Source organism: Chiloscyllium punctatum, chromosome 44 (genome assembly GCF_047496795.1).
Source record: "Chiloscyllium punctatum isolate Juve2018m chromosome 44, sChiPun1.3, whole genome shotgun sequence".
NCBI lineage: Eukaryota > Metazoa > Chordata > Chondrichthyes > Orectolobiformes > Hemiscylliidae > Chiloscyllium > Chiloscyllium punctatum.
In genome coordinates, this window is record NC_092782.1 from 40,163,311 (window position 1) to 40,179,281 (window position 15,971).

General features: G+C 37.9%; 1 protein-coding gene across 6 annotated transcripts in view; it reads right to left on the reverse strand.

The window, feature by feature from the left end:
* LOC140466907 (SRSF protein kinase 2-like) overlaps positions 1-15,971 on the reverse strand; it is a 220,224-nt gene that overhangs the window by 26,398 nt on the left and 177,855 nt on the right. For 5 of the 6 annotated variants that reach the window (XM_072562713.1, XM_072562714.1, XM_072562709.1 and 2 more), the window contains 4 exons: positions 15,732-15,969; positions 14,735-15,217; positions 9,219-9,319; positions 3,010-3,117 (listed from right to left, as the gene is read on the reverse strand). In XM_072562713.1, the coding sequence (XP_072418814.1) occupies positions 3,010-3,117; positions 9,219-9,319; positions 14,735-15,217; positions 15,732-15,969 (930 nt within the window). The remainder of the gene's footprint in view (positions 1-3,009; positions 3,118-9,218; positions 9,320-14,734; positions 15,218-15,731; positions 15,970-15,971) is intronic. The other variant, XM_072562715.1, reaches the window with a different exon arrangement.

The window sequence follows — 15,971 nt, forward strand, 5'->3', positions numbered from 1 at the left end:
TGTGTTATTGCTTTTGTCCCATTCCCTTTGATCTCTTTAGCACAAAAACAGTACAGTACACTTTTTATTAACCAGCACCTATGGGACCAGGAGTGTGCCGGTTCATCAAATATTCTGGTTGTCAAGAGGTTGACTACTCGGAGATCATGATAGAACAGTAACCTGTATTATATACCTTCCTTTGAGGTATATACTATTTGACATTTTATCACAGGTCCATAAAGTACCGTATATCTACCTCCTTTTTGAAAACATTCAACTTTTTGGCCTCAACCGCTGTCTGTAGCGGAGAACTCCACAGTTTGATCACTCTGAATGAAGAAATTTCTCCTCATCTCAGTCCTAAATGGCCTATTCCACACCCTTAAGACAGTGATCCCTTGTTCTCAACTCCCTGGTCATAGGGTAAACACAGGAGTAATGTTCCCTACCATCCTGCTCAAATTTTATGGGTTTCTTTGAGATTTCACCCCACCCTCATTCTTCTAAATTCCAGTGAATATTGTTCTAATTAATTCAGCTTTTCTTCATAACATCAGCCAGTCTGTTTAATCTTTGTTGTAGACACTCCAAAGCAAGAACATCCTTTCTAGATTGGGAGGTGAAAACTATACACAATATTCCATCTGTGGCCTCACTAAGGCCTTGTACAATTGCAGCAAGACACACCTACTCCAGTACTCAAATCATGTCACTATGAAGATCAGCATACCATTTATCTTCTTCCCTGCCTACTGCACCTACAAGCCAATGTTCAATGATTGGTGTACAAAGAAACCCAGATCTCGCAGCACTACCCCTTTCTCAATTTATCACCATTCAAAACAGGCTGCCTTCCTGTTTTTGCCACCAAAATGGATAATCTTCCATTTAATCACAGTATATTTCATCTGTTATGCATTTGTCCACTCACTCAACTTGTCCAAATCACACTGAAGCATTTCTACATTCTCACTCACAATTGATCCCTCCCTACCAGCTTTGTCTCATCTGTAAACTTGGAGATATTACATTACATTTTCATACCTATATCATTATATTGTGAATAGCTGGAATCCAAGCAGTAATCCCTGGGGTACCCCAGTGGTCACGAGCTTCCACTCAGAAAATTATATTTATTCCTACTCTTTGTTTCCTGTCTGCCAACCAGTTTTCTATCCATGTCAATACCATACCCTCATTCCAATGCCTTTTAACTTTACATGTTAAAATATAAAACATACAAGATGCACTGCTGACATTCACCATGGAACTTTAAATAGCAGCTCCCAAACTATGACCAATACCATCTAGAAATATAAGGACATTAGATAAGTAGGAACACCATCATCGACAAGCTCCCTCTAAACTATTTGCAGTCCTGACATAACAATATATTGCCGACCCTTCAGCATGGTTGGGTTAAAATCCTTGAATTCCCTCCCTTACAGCACTGTAGGTGCAATGACACAAAATGGACTGCAGTGGTTCAAGAAAGCAAATTACCACCACTTTCTCTAAGACATTAGCAATGGGCAATAAATTCTGGACCATCCAGCAATATCCACTTCCCATGAATGAGTAAATAAAACATTTGAACTTGTATTGTGAAGTCTTAGAAAAGTTCTTGAAAATTAATTGTGAAGGCTTGGATGTCATAAAATCAACATTCATATCATGGGCATCTCAAAACAGGCAAAGATGGTGCTGCACCTTAAGACGTAGAGATTCATGTTAGGAAGATGCTCAGAATGCTTTAATACGGAGTTCCAGGATATTGACCCAGCAATGATTAGTGAATAGTAATGCTCACCCAAGTCAAAACATGACCTGGAAGGGAATTTGTTAGAGGATGGTGTTCTCATGCAGCTGTTGGTCTTGATATTGTAAGTGGTAGAGATTGCAGATGCAGCAGCATGTACATTCAAGATACAGGTTTCCTAAGACACAGAATGCTGAGAAGCTGGAATGCTTGTCAGCTCATTTGAAATGGCGAATATGAGGATTACAACTTTCGTAATTGAACTTGCACCAGGACAAAACATTGACATGGTTGGATCACAAAAGCATTTGGGTTATTGCTTGCTTTGTTCTACAAGCAAAAAATTTGATTAATGCAATTTTCCAACAAAGGAAAGATCATATGAATGTGAACCTTTGCTCCCACGTGGCAATTTAAAAGGTCATTATATTCAATGAATGAATTAATGCAGTTATATCAGGAGAAGTGACAGCCTGTATGTACCCAGGAAGTTCTCATGAAGTTAAAGTTAATTATTAAATGACCTGTAGCTCTATTGGTTGAGGGAGGAATGTTATTCAGGACATGTCAGAAGGATTGGATGAATTTTATAAAATGCTGTGAAAGCTACAAAGTCTTTATTGACAATTTTTATTTGTACAGGTCTTTCTGGTATAACTTGTGCTTCGTCAATGTGAATTGGCTATAATGCAATTGATGAATTGTGGATACTGTTTGGATAACACAAACTTTCTACGGAGCGGGTATAACAATTTTCTATAGTGATCTTCTACAGCGCGATTTTCTATAGCAGTTTTTCATAGCGTGAGGCTGCAGAGGAATGTGATTATTGCATTACAGTAAAACAACCTATATACATGTTCATTGAATTACAGCCTCAACACAGTTAGGTGAATTGCCACTTGTCACTTCAAAATCTTGGAGATTGTGACAAGATTTGTAATATATTGTTTCTGGTTTATCCCTACTTTGTTGCATTCTATCTGTTTTTATGCAAGAAAGCACCTCTAACCATGAATCTTTCTCTCATATTGCACTAACAGTCATGATTTTGTACTTACCTGGGACTTGAGCCTATAATCTTCTCAATCTCAAAATTATAAGAATAAATTCTGTACACTAAAATTATCAAGATTAAATTTACAAATTACATCACTGACATATCTATCTGTAGAAAAATTCAATATAAAAAAAGGGCGATAAAAGTTACATTGTCTTCTGTTGTCTTTGAAAATTTACTTGATTGAAATGTAAAATTCTTAGCTCACCATACAGGCAGTACTCCATATATCAGCCGGTGTGCTATACCCAGCACCAATCAGAACTTCTATTGATCGATACTGTCTTGTCTGGATATCTTCCGTGAAATGCTTATGCTGTAATAAATGTTAATCGTAAAAGAGAAATTTAAGATACAAAGCACAGATTGTTTGGTCAGTATTATAGAATTTACAATAGAAGAATAAGAGTTTAGAAGTCAGCCCATTTAGATAACTCTGAACTGATTCTAGTACATCACTGAAGATCTGTGCTCACCATCACATAAAATTTGGAATTGTCTGTCACTGGAATTTAGACTGATCTTTCAAAGATGAAATTTCATAATTAAAAGCATAATATCTGCTTCAATCTATTTAAAAAATAGGTGTGATCAATCTTTTCAGACATTTCCAATTGAAACAAGAAACCAAAGAGTGATTTTGATATAAAACTATCACCTAAAAATTACTTTAGAATAGGTCTTTGATAGTTCACTTAAGATTGACAAAATACTTAAGTTCAATTTAAGCAATTTTTGACCTACTCATTTTTTCCACTAGTTTGCAAGTTCCCAATTTCACTTTGAGAAATGCATTTTTTTTTTAAAGTAAAGAACTTGCATTTGTATACTGTTAAATGTCCCAAATTGACTCAGACTCACTGACATTCACAACACAGAAGACCATTTGGGCCATCGTGGACATGCTGGTTTACAAAGATCTGAAGTCACAAGACACCAGGTTATAATCAAACAGGTTTATTTAAAACCACAAGCTTTCAGAAGCAGTCAAGTGGGATGAAGGAGCAGCACTCAAAGTTTGAGATTTCAAATAAACCTGTTCGACTATAACCTGGTGTCATGTGACTTTTGACTTTGTCCATCCCAATCCTACACTGGCACCTCCACTTCATAATAAAGATCTGACTATGCAAATCTCACTTTCCTGCTTTTCCATAACCCTGAACAATGTGGCAATGCAAGTAACGTATAAATACTGTTAAAAATTACGAGAATTTCTGTTACAATCATCATTTCAGGCACCAAGTGAAAAATTCACCCCCCTCTTAAACTTCTACCTCTTACCTCAAATCTATGTCTCCTGGTTATTCACCCCTCTACGAATGGGAAGAGTGCATTCCTATCCTATCTATGCCCCTCATAGGTCCCTCTCAATCTTTGCTGCTCCAGGTAAAACAACCCCAGCCTATCCAATCTTTTCTCATAGCTCTGATCTTCCAGTCCAGACAGTATGTCATAAATCTCCTCTGCACCCTGTTGATTGCAACTACTTCCTTCCCTATAATGACGTGACCAGGATTGCACATAGTTTTCCAATTATGGCCGGACCAGCATTTTATATAATTACAACAGAACTTTTTTGGTCTTGTAACCTCGGCCTTAGCTAATAAAGGCAAATATTCTATGTGTCTTCTCAGCCCCACTTCTTCAACTGCCCAATTACTTTCAAGGATTTGTGGATATGCACACAGAGGACCCATTGATTTTCAGTACTTTCCAATGTCTTACTATTCATAGTATTGCCCCTTGCTGTCAGCCCTTCCCAAGTGCATTACATAATTTCCCCAGGTTGAATTCCATTTTCCACTGCTCAGCCCAACTGCCCAGTCCCTCCACGTCCTCTTGCAGTTTTACTGCTGTCTCCCTTTATCTTTAACACCGTTTTTACTACCAATTTTCACGTCATCTGTGAACTTCATGATCGTATCACTCAGATAAAAGTCCAAATCATTAATGATACTAAAACCAGCAAGGATCCCAGCACCAAGTCCTCAAGACCCCCACTGGAAAAAGACAGTCACAAACTTTCCCAATACCATCACCCTCTGTTCCCTGCCTCTCAGCCAATGTGGCATTTTGCCTTGGATACCATGGGCTCTTGCTTTCTAGTCCAGTCTGCTTTGAGGAACCCTTATTAAAAACCTTGCTGTAGTCCAGGCAGCCCACATCCAAGTGCATTGTCCTCACTCCTTCATATCTGTCAAACACGATCATTCCTTAACAAGTCCATGTCAACTACCCTTAATCAGTATCTAAGTACCGACATATCCTGCTCTGTAGGATACTTTCCAATAACTTACCCACCACTGTGGTTAGAGTAATGGGCCCATAACTTTCTGATCTACCCTTTCCTCCCTTTTTTATTAATGGGGCATTAGCACCGCACCTGTGGCCAGAGAAAATTAGAAAATTACTGACAAGTCCCCTAATGTCTCCACTCTTGCTCTCTCCACATCCTGGGAAATATTTCACATGGACTGGCACAAGTTTCCTCTTTTAAGGCTGCTAAACTCACTAGTGCCTCCTCTCACTCCATATTAATCTCTTTACTATTTCACAGTCCTCCACCTTGATGTCTATGTCTGCATTGTTGTTTTCTTTGTGAAGATTGATGCAACTTATTTATTAAGAACTGTGCCCACATTTCTCTTTATGGTCCTGCCTTAAGTATTTTCTTATATATTTTCTTCTCTTTATATATCTTATTAAAAATAACCTTTGGGTTTTCTCTTATTCCACCTACCAATGCTTTCTCATGCATGCTCTTTGCTTTCCTATTACACTTACACACACAGTAGCTGTTCCCACTTGGACTAAATCGTACCTTTACCTAAATAAAATTCACCCTTCTCCAGTTTAGAATTTTTATTCCTGCCATTCTTCTCCTATCCCATAGCCATCCAAAATCTAGCTGAATTATCACTCATTATCTCCAAAATGATCCCTTCTTGTATTTGCCCACATTCATTTTTCAATATTATGTACATAACTGGCTCCCCGCTCCCCCCTCCACCCCCCCCCCCCCCCCCCCCCCCCCCACCCCCCACCCCCTTGTTGGACTTTCTCCTGGATGCAATTTACAACTTAATTCCCTCCCAACCTTAAACATTAAAACTATCCTAGTTAATATTTGGGTAATTAAAATTACCCACTATTCCTGATTTATTATTCTTGCATTTTTCTGAAATTTGATTACATATTTCCCCTCTCTCTCCCTGACTCTTTGGGGGCCTACAGCACACACCCAAAAATGCACTTTCCCCTTCTGTGTTTTTTACTATGATCAACATGGCCTTATTTAATGATCTTTTTGTGAAACCAACCCTCCTCACTGCTACAATTCATTCTTGATAAAAGTTGTCAACCCTCTCTTTTATCCCATTCTCTAATTCATCTAACGGAATACCTTGTAAACAGGAATGTTCAGAGACCACTCCTTTCAGCCAAGTCTTGGTCAACATATTCCTACGTGCCTAGGTGTCCTCTCAGCTCAACTATCTTATTCTTCAGTCTCAACACTAGACTGCTGTCTTATATAGCAATAAAGAAAGTCATAATGAAAGTCTATGGGCTGAATTTTACCAGAAATCGACTAAGTGTCAGTTTTGTTAAGTTTCATGAAGTCTTTCTCTCCAAGAACTGTGGAGAGGTTTCTTATGCTATTACCTGCAACACTTCTCATTACCAATGGACTATGCCTCTATGGCATTCCATTCGTCCAATCTTCCCTCTAATGAGCGACAGAAATACTCACCACTGCTGAAACCTTCCAGGATCCCCATTGACTGGCACTTCATCGCATATATAAATTTAGATTTGTGAATTTTAATTTACAAATACAAGAACCAAGCTCTTATAGGTTACCCAGCCTGTCCTAGAAGCTGTCAAGATTAGAGTGGTGCTAAGCACAGCAGGTCAGGCAGCAGAGGAGCAGGAACATCGACGTTTCGGGCAAAAGCTCTTCATCAGGAAGGCTGTCCTAAAAGGCTGTCCAAGGGAGTGCTGTTCTGGCCACAATACCCAGTGTGGCCTTCAGCTTAGTCATGCCAACTATCGTGCTGCACTGACCCCTGTCGAGTTTGTGACCATCACCTCCTGTAGTAATCTATATCCCCCAATATAAAGTAGTCTACCCTATTATATTTTGTTCTCGCCTTCGCAACAATGGTCTTCTCTTCATCTCAGCATGCTGCCTTCAATCCACAGAACTAGATTTCCCCAACTTCCCTATCGGCAATCGCCCTGACGAAACCTGATTTCCATTGCGCTGAGTCCCAGGATTTATCATGGCTCACCCAGTGATGAAATTAGATGGACAGACTGGACTGACAATCGACCAGACCCCTGACAGATGTTTGTTCAGTTCCCAACTGACTGGACCTGTAGGACTGAATATCCCCCAGTCCTTGGACTGTACAGAAACAAATCCCCTCACCTTGAACACTTCAAGTGTCTGACTGACCATGTCCAAGCCCTTAGACTGATATCAAATGATACTCAACTTACTGTACTGGTACCCCCTGACAGTTTTCCTTGGGGAGAAGCCCTAAGTCAGACTAAGTCTGAGGTATGGCTGAAGCACATGCAGTGTGTTTACTGTGTATGTTGCTGGCAGATGATGCAGATGTGACATTGTACAGGAACACATCCAGCCCCTTGATTGATGACTGCTAACAGCTACTACAAGTTGTATGGCTTTGTGTCTGCCTTAAACAGTAACGCAAGACATAGGGTTTTAAGCTCTGGTTGAGGGACAAAAACAAAGTAAGGCAAGACAATGATGCTGTAGGCACAATGTGAGCAAGCATAGAGTCCAGAGATGCTCTTTGGCCCAGTCCAAATGGTGGCTGCTTGACCTGGCATGCAAAACATCCAGGCAGTGCATTACAATAAAAGATGTTGAAGCGTTCCAAACCGTAGCACTGAAGTGTAAAATTGGACTGTAATTGAGACACGTGTCACGAGTGGGATTAAGGCTGATATGGTGTTCGATGTCAGCCTCTGTGGACAATGGAAGCGGTTGCTCAGCTCAAGGAATGTGACCTGAGAAGTTGGTGACTGCTGCCCAAGTTGGAGGACCGGAGAAATGAGTGGGGAATTGGAATTATCAAGTGCTTCTGACTGTCATTTCAGGAACTGTCACCATCGAGTTTCTATCTGACAGGTGGGAGAATAGGAAACTGAATTTCAATGAGATGTGATTAATAATAATAGTATGCTAATGCATGCAAATGGTTACAAATTGATTGCTCACGTTTACTTGCAAGATTCTCCTCTCACTATTCAAAACTCGGTTAAAGAATGAGACTTTATCTTCTTCATACTGAGAACTTCATTTCTGTGATTTCACCTTATTTTGCCAAAAAACTCACCCATGTCCACATGGTTCAGGGACTGGGAAGATTCTGCCCTATAGCTCTTTGTCTGAAATCTTGAGCATCAAAATATTTTCAAGCTCATGAAGCATTGTTGAAGTGTTGTAATACAGGAATCATGGCAACTATATGAAGTTGAACCAAATTGTTCACAATTTTGATGTCAAAATCTGATCCTGAAATGAGCTTCTGCCTATATTCATTGTCATCACTAAGGTTGCCTATTTCATCATCGGTCACTACTCCAACACTGGCCCTACCACAGTTCACCAGCTATTAAAAATCTCATTCATGTCTTTGTTATCTCTAAATGAAACTATCCCAAAGCAGACCTAGCTAGTATTCCATACTCTAATGGCTGTGTCCTTACCTGCACCAAGTTCCAAGTTCCATTCACCTACATAAACTCCTTGCTAAGCATGCCTCCGATTTTAAATTTCTCATCCATGGATTCATCCTTCTCCATCTCTGTAACTTCCTCCAATTTTATAATCCTCCAAGATATCTTCATTCCTTTAATTCCAACTTCTTGAGGATCTTCAATTTTAATTGGTTTATTGTTGTAGCCACGCCCTCAAATTACTATGTTCTAAAATCTGGAAGTCTTTCTTTATATCTCTCCTACCTACTTCATTTATTTTTTTCTTCTTTAAGATGCTCCTTAAACCTCATCAATTTGACAAAGCTTCTGGACATCTGCTCCAATATTACTTGCATGATTTGGAGTCAAGCTATGCTTAATAACTTTCCTGTGAAGTGCTTTGGGACTTTTTTCTAAGTACAATTTGTTGTAATCTGATCAATGCCAACATGTGCACAACATTCTCCTATTGAATAGTGACTAGCCACTTTATCAATTTTAAATTCAAATTATTTTGTAATAAGACTAGTAACAGAATAAAATGTTTTCTTAGTAGATAACATATGAAAACCTTTTTTTTAAAAAACGACCTGCACTCATGCAACCATAAAACATAGTTTTAATTTTCAGAATAGTACACAAACAAAAGTTAAAACAATTTGGAAAGCATAATATACTTACAACCCAACAAGCATTTCCCAAGTCAGCTATTTTAACTCTAATTTTCTCTGCATTTCTTGGATCAAGTGGATTTACCAGCAAATCCGCTGCTCGAGCTCTTACTGTAAAGTTAGAAATAATCACAATGTTCTGGTGTTACAATGACAAATTATCAACAGTGATCCTGGAAAAAAAAGTTGGCACAGCAAACAAACTTCTAAAAAATGGCATCGGTTTGTTCAAATATTGGCCCAGATTTTGCTGACTGGACTTGCTGCTAACACAAGCTAAAATGGACAACAACTTCTGAGAGTTAAAATTTGAAACACAAACTGCAGACAGGGTATACCCTGCTCTTGTACAAATTGTTGTTGCAATCTTCATTGATGGAATTTGTAGAGAGGTCACTAAACGGCATGAGCACAGGGTAAATGCACACTAGTTTTGAACTAAAAACAGATGTAAAAGTTAGGATTTGTTACTCCAGTCAAGAGTAACTGATGGCATAATGAGTGATATGCACTGCTTAACAATCTCTTTGCCCCTGATAAATTAAGTGTGAAAACAAATTGATGCAAAATCAATTTCACAGATTTTAAAAATAATACAATGTGCTGGCAAACTCAGGAGGCCTTGCAGCATTTGTGGTAAGAGAAACAGTTTTAATGTTTCAAGTCAAATATAACTTTTATTGAAGCTGGAGAAAAGTGATAGTCAACTCAAAATGTTAACTCGGTTTCTCTCTCCACAGATTCTTCCAGACCTGCTAAGTGACTTCAGCATTTTGTTTTGATTTCAGATCTCCAGCATCCATAGTATCTTGTTTTTAATTTATTAAAAAGGAACAAGTTCTTTTTACTTTTACTGACTTTTAATGTTTGTTCCTTAAAACCATTACGGTCTTAATCTTTATTTTGCTTTCTACATAATGCTTAAAACATACCTTGTAGTTTTTATTGTTTACTTCCTGTTTTGTAGTCTGCGTGTCAGTGAGAATGCTTCAATTTTTCTAATTTAAAGGCCTGCCTGCTACTTGTTCTTCTTACACAGGTTGCAGGTGACACATTGGATCAGAGGCCCAAAGGAAATTCGTCAAAGCCCCTATACGATTTTATATGAACTAAACAGGAAGCCATTCCTTTGTCATTTACTGCAAAATCCATGTTAGTTATTGACTGTTTTTACAGAGGGAATTAATAACTGATATAGTTCATCACTCTTTGACAGGAAAGTAACATCAAAATAATATTATGATCAAGGAGATGACGCCAGATGCACATTTAAAACTGGTTCCCAATAAAAGCTTTCCTCTAGCTGAAGTAAGTTTTAAAATCAGAACTTTAGCTGAGTTCCACTATATAAAAAAAAGATCATAGCATCAAAATATCTATTATCCATGTGATCAATACCTGATGTTCATGGCTAAATGGAAGGAAAGTGGTGCCACTCAGCTTCAAATTAACTTAAGTCAAAAAGTACCTTGAATAAAAGTCTTTGGGAAAGGAAAGCAAATAGTCACAGACAGCAGTGTCCAGGCTATACTTTAAAATCCTCCAATTAAGTACATAATAACCACAAGGGAAATTCCTTTGCTGAAAGCATAAAATTTATTTAGGATCTAATGGTTGGTTTTCCAACTCACAGGTCTTGAGCCCTGTGAACAATTTAATGTATAAACACTAAACATTTTAATTTTTCAGGATTTTGGAACTACGATGAACATGAGAGTTGATTCTTTTAAAACAAAAGACAGGATCTTGTGCTCAGTTTCACTGAGACTTCTTTTAGTGCAATTTTAGGAAGGAACCACTTTTCCTTACATCTTAAAATGTCTATCCCCCAGCAGCAGCAGATAATCTCTCAATGGGGCCAAAAGGACTATTTTTAAATTGCCTAACAACAAATGAAGGATTAATATCAAGTTCTTCTGATCACATCATTTTATTGTGAACTGGGGATAGAAAAACAAACAAAATTAGTATTAGAAATTTTTCCTAATACATTCCCTCATCCGCATTTGTTTTTAGATTAGGTTCCTCCACAGTGTGGAAACAGGCCCTTCAGCCCAAGTCCACACCGAGCCTCTGAACAGTAACCCACCCAGACCCATTTTCCTCTGACTAATGCACCTCACACTATGGGCCAATTCACCTAATCTGCACATCTTTGGACTGTGGGAGAAAGTCGGACCACCCGGAGGAAACTCACGCAGGCACGAGGAGAACGTGCAAACTCCACAGATAGCCTAAGGTTGGAATCGAACCTGGGTCCCTGGCGCTATAAGGCAGCAGTGCTAACTACTGAGCGAGGTCAAACGATATGGTTAGAGTCATAGAGATGTACAGCATGGAAACACACCCTTCGGTCCAACTTGTCCATGCCGACCAGATATTCCAACCCAATCTAGTCCCACCTGCCAGCACCCGGCCCATATCACTCCAAACCCATCCAGAGACCTTTTAAGCAATTGTACTAGCCTCTACCGCTTCCTCTGGCAGCCCATTCCACACATGCACCACCCTCTGGGTGAAAAAGTTGCCCCTTAGATCTCTTTTATATCTTTCCCCTGTCACCCTAAACCTATGCCCTCTAGTTCCCCCACCCCAGGGAAAAGACTTAAGTGTACAAGTCCTGCCAACATTCGCTTTTCCAAAATCCCAGAATGAAACCTGGCTAGACAAACCCTTACATTATTTTTAACCATGAAGCTCAGTGACTGAACACATTCAGAAGTGCCTGCAAGTGCATTTTTAGCACAAAAAAAATTGTTAATAACCAAAGCAAAGCAAAAAAAAAAGAACAATATTACACTCAACAGAAAGGTTGGAAAGATTTCAGTACAAACACCAGTAAAATGCTTCAATACCATCTCTTTTATTCTTTCTGTTCAAGGTGGCACAGATGCAACTGATTTCCTTCTGGTGAATTCCTATACATTCACTAGATGCATTTCTTCAGATGGTATCACTCTTTGAAACACCTACAAGAAGCTGCAGAGTCTGCAAACTACACTCACTATTACTGTAACTTCAGAGCAAACACATAGGTTCTCTAAATTCAGTTTTCATTAGTATGCCAAACATGTGCAGTATTTTGCTTTTATTTGAGTGCAAATTATCTGTTCTAATCATCCACAACTTCACTATTTTCCATCACTATTCCCCAGATTCACTCTCTAGAAAAGCAACATCCAGCTTCTTTGAAAGTTGCTGCATTTTGCATCGCAAAAGGGATTCAGATTAATTTTCAGCAAATTTGTATTCGACAATTGATTAAAAATTAAGACATGATATTTTTCAACAAATCAGTTAAAAACTTAGCAAAAACACTGTCCCCAACTCAGCTCCCTCTCCCTAAAATCATGCTGTCTTCCCTCTCCTATTGCTGATATTGTCCTCTCTCCCCTTCCACAAGTGCTTTGCTGGGTTCTCTTATTTTGTTTCTTTTCATGCTGTTAAAACATCAAAGCATCAGAATGCTGGTCCTCAACCTATTACTGCACTCTTTTCCTCCTCAAAACTTTTCTCACCCCAACTCATTTCCAAAGTACTGCCCCTAAACTTGTGTAATTGTTGATGCAGAATTTCTAATCTCATAAGATAGTGTTGCTCAATCAGCAGGTATCAGTTTGGAAATGCTGATTGACGTACCCTGTTTTTTGGTCAACAAGTGCAAATATGAAACACAGAAACAATTAACAACTACATTAAATAGGCACAACATTGTGGGCAAAATAAATGATGGCATAATACTACTATTTATGATGTGGGAAACGCTGGTACTTACCGAGGCTAATAAAATACTATTTGATTATGAAGATGATTTTGTTCAGGACATGTGAATAATAAACTAAACATTCTTTCCCACAGTCATGCAGATGCTGAGCAACAATTTCAAACTATTTTTTGTTCATTGGATGCTGCAATGGGTTCACAAAAAGCCCGCAACCATCTATTATTAAGGGTCTAATGTTACAAGAACACTTGTTTAGTTTCCAGTTGCTGGGAATTTTGACAATGTTTTATGACACATTATAACACAAACTCTATGTTGAACAATCTAAGTATCTAAATTAGAAACCTCTATTTAAGCTGTAGATAATATTGTAGTAGTTGCAGGTTCTGACATGCAGACAACATTTTTGAGTGAATTTCTGAAGTCTCCTTCTGATCTATACTGCTATACAACTTATATTGGTCCAGAATTTTATGGAAAGTCAACATTAAATTTGTTGCAAATGCAAGAATAAAATCAAGAACTGCAGATGCCGAAAATCTGAAGCTAAAACAGAATTTGCTGGAGAAACTCAGCAGTTCTAATGAACAGTTACAGGTGGCAAAACATTGAACCGTCTTCTCTCCACAGATGCTGCCAGACCTGTCAATTTTCTCCAGCAGTTTTTGTTTTTGTTGCAACATAATTTATTAATGTATGGAAAACAGTACTTTGTGGCAAGGAACAAATATGCCATACTTTTAAACATACATGTTAGGAGAATTAGGCCACTTGGTCCCTCAAACTTGCTGCACATTTGATAACACCATTAGTTGCAAATCAACCCAAATTTCTAGAGCAGTTTGTTCCTCACTGTTTGTCTTGCAAACACCATCAAATACTGATTAGTAATAAGAAGCTGATGGATTTGCATTGCAAGAATTAAACCCACTACAGAAATTTAGGGCTCATATTTCATCTGATAGATCATGTATTTAAGAAGATCCTATGCTCTTAAAATGTCATTCAACTTTAAAGGTCCAGAAAGGAAATAGGTGAAACTGTACAGTCTTACTTCTGTAAGTAATGAATGTTTTTAAAGGTTTTTTTAGATTATTTTAAAAAACTGTTCCTTTAGGTTCAGAAAGGAAGAAATAAATATCTTTCTTTCCTGTACTCCTCATTTCACTTTCTGCAATTAATTTGACTCTAACTTATCCCATTTGCTTCCTCTTTCATTTGCTTTTGAAAAAAATTAAAAATCTTAAGAATAACCTTTTTGCTTTTGTCGCCCATAACAGTCCCAGGCATCCTATTATCAATCTGTATCTCCAGCAATCTGCAGCACAAAAACACAGGGAGCTGAAGTGGAAGGAAGAAATTCCAAATCACAGGGCAGACTATGAACTGTTAGGTTCCAGCAAATTCTGGGCCATTAAAAGAATCAACTGACTATGGGCAATACCACAGGCAATTTACCAATAGTTTTTGATATCTTTTACCACACCACAAAGTTTAAATTGTTTGTAATATAACGATACTCTGATACAATTGTTAAATTGTGTAAGCTTGAGTAGAAGTTCAAAATGCCAAGTAGTGCTTTTCTAGTAACAGGCTAAATGTATCAACTCATATATCACAGTTTATTGTCTTTTTTTTTTACAAAATTGATGCTTTTGTTTTAAAAAGATTGAAAAATTTTCATTCAAATTTAACTTCTAAAGTAAATTTTGCAGTGATAAATAGCATTGAGAATATAGTGGTGTAACTATAACGTCTTTATACATTTTAATCAACATAAAAGCAAATGACTGCATACTCACTTTTTGGTACATCTCCAGTGCTGGATGCAGACACAGTTCTGCTCCTGTCTTGAGATGGACTACTGTCTTCTCGTTCAATCACTGTTGAACCATCTGATCCACAAGCTGCAGATTCTAAAAGCTTAGAAAACACAGATTCAGACATTTCAGAGAACTCAGCCTCAGGGCTTTTTTCCTGTCCGTTTTGCAACTCTCCATTAAACTGTCCATAAGGGTTACTATAGGCTAAACTTTCAGCATTTGGTCCATCAACAGGACTCTCTTCTGTATTTGGACACTCATCATCATCATCATCTTCGTCTTCTTCTTCTTCTTCTTCTTCACAAAGCTGATCAGGCAAAAATGGACCATTTTCAACATGTCCATTTGTTTTTGGTGATTCATCACTTTTCAGCTCTGTCCTGGTAACCACATTTTCTACTTCATCTTTTTCCACATTTTCTTTCTCTGTATCTTCCTTTTCTTCCTGATTATCAACCTCATCTAGTAAATTAATAGAAGAGGAAATTATTCAAATGAAATCATATTGACAGAACTGTCATTTTTCAAAATATTTACTGTATTCATTAGGTTTTTCCCCATTGACCAAGCAAATATAGGCCAGAAATGATAAAAAGATAAGTGAGAATATGGTATGCAAATCTGCATGCTATCTGTAAATTATGAAAATAGATGGATATTGGAGAGAAAATGCTCATCAAAAAAAGAGATAAAACATCATACAAGCCTTTTTATAGGTTGAAATTTTACAACACAGATAGGATAAGCTGTAAGGCCTTCTTCTTTGCCTTAAGGATTTGAAATGGTAATCAATCCAAAATCGAGCAACCTATCTTTTTTTTACAATACATAGGGCTCAAAACAAATTTCCGAACCAAACACAGACATTTAAGCATGAGAAGTTTGGCAATTCCTGCAAAGCCAATACATACTTAATCAAGGTTGCCATCTTAAGAAATATGATTAATGGAGCAAAGTTATTTTTCAGACCACCTACTGCATTCATTAGGTTGTTCCTCATCTACCACATGATCTATCTCTGTTTCTTTCAGCTCATCTATTTTCTCTCCTTTCTGGTCATTTGGTGTAACAGTTGTTAAAATCTCTTCCATCTTCTTCCTCTCTGCCTCTCTCTCCAACTCTTCTATCTCTTGCATACGTTTTTCCAGCAGCTCCGCCTGCCTCTTCTGCTTCTTTTTCAGCTTCTTCTTTTTGTTTTTAGACATTTTTCCTCCCT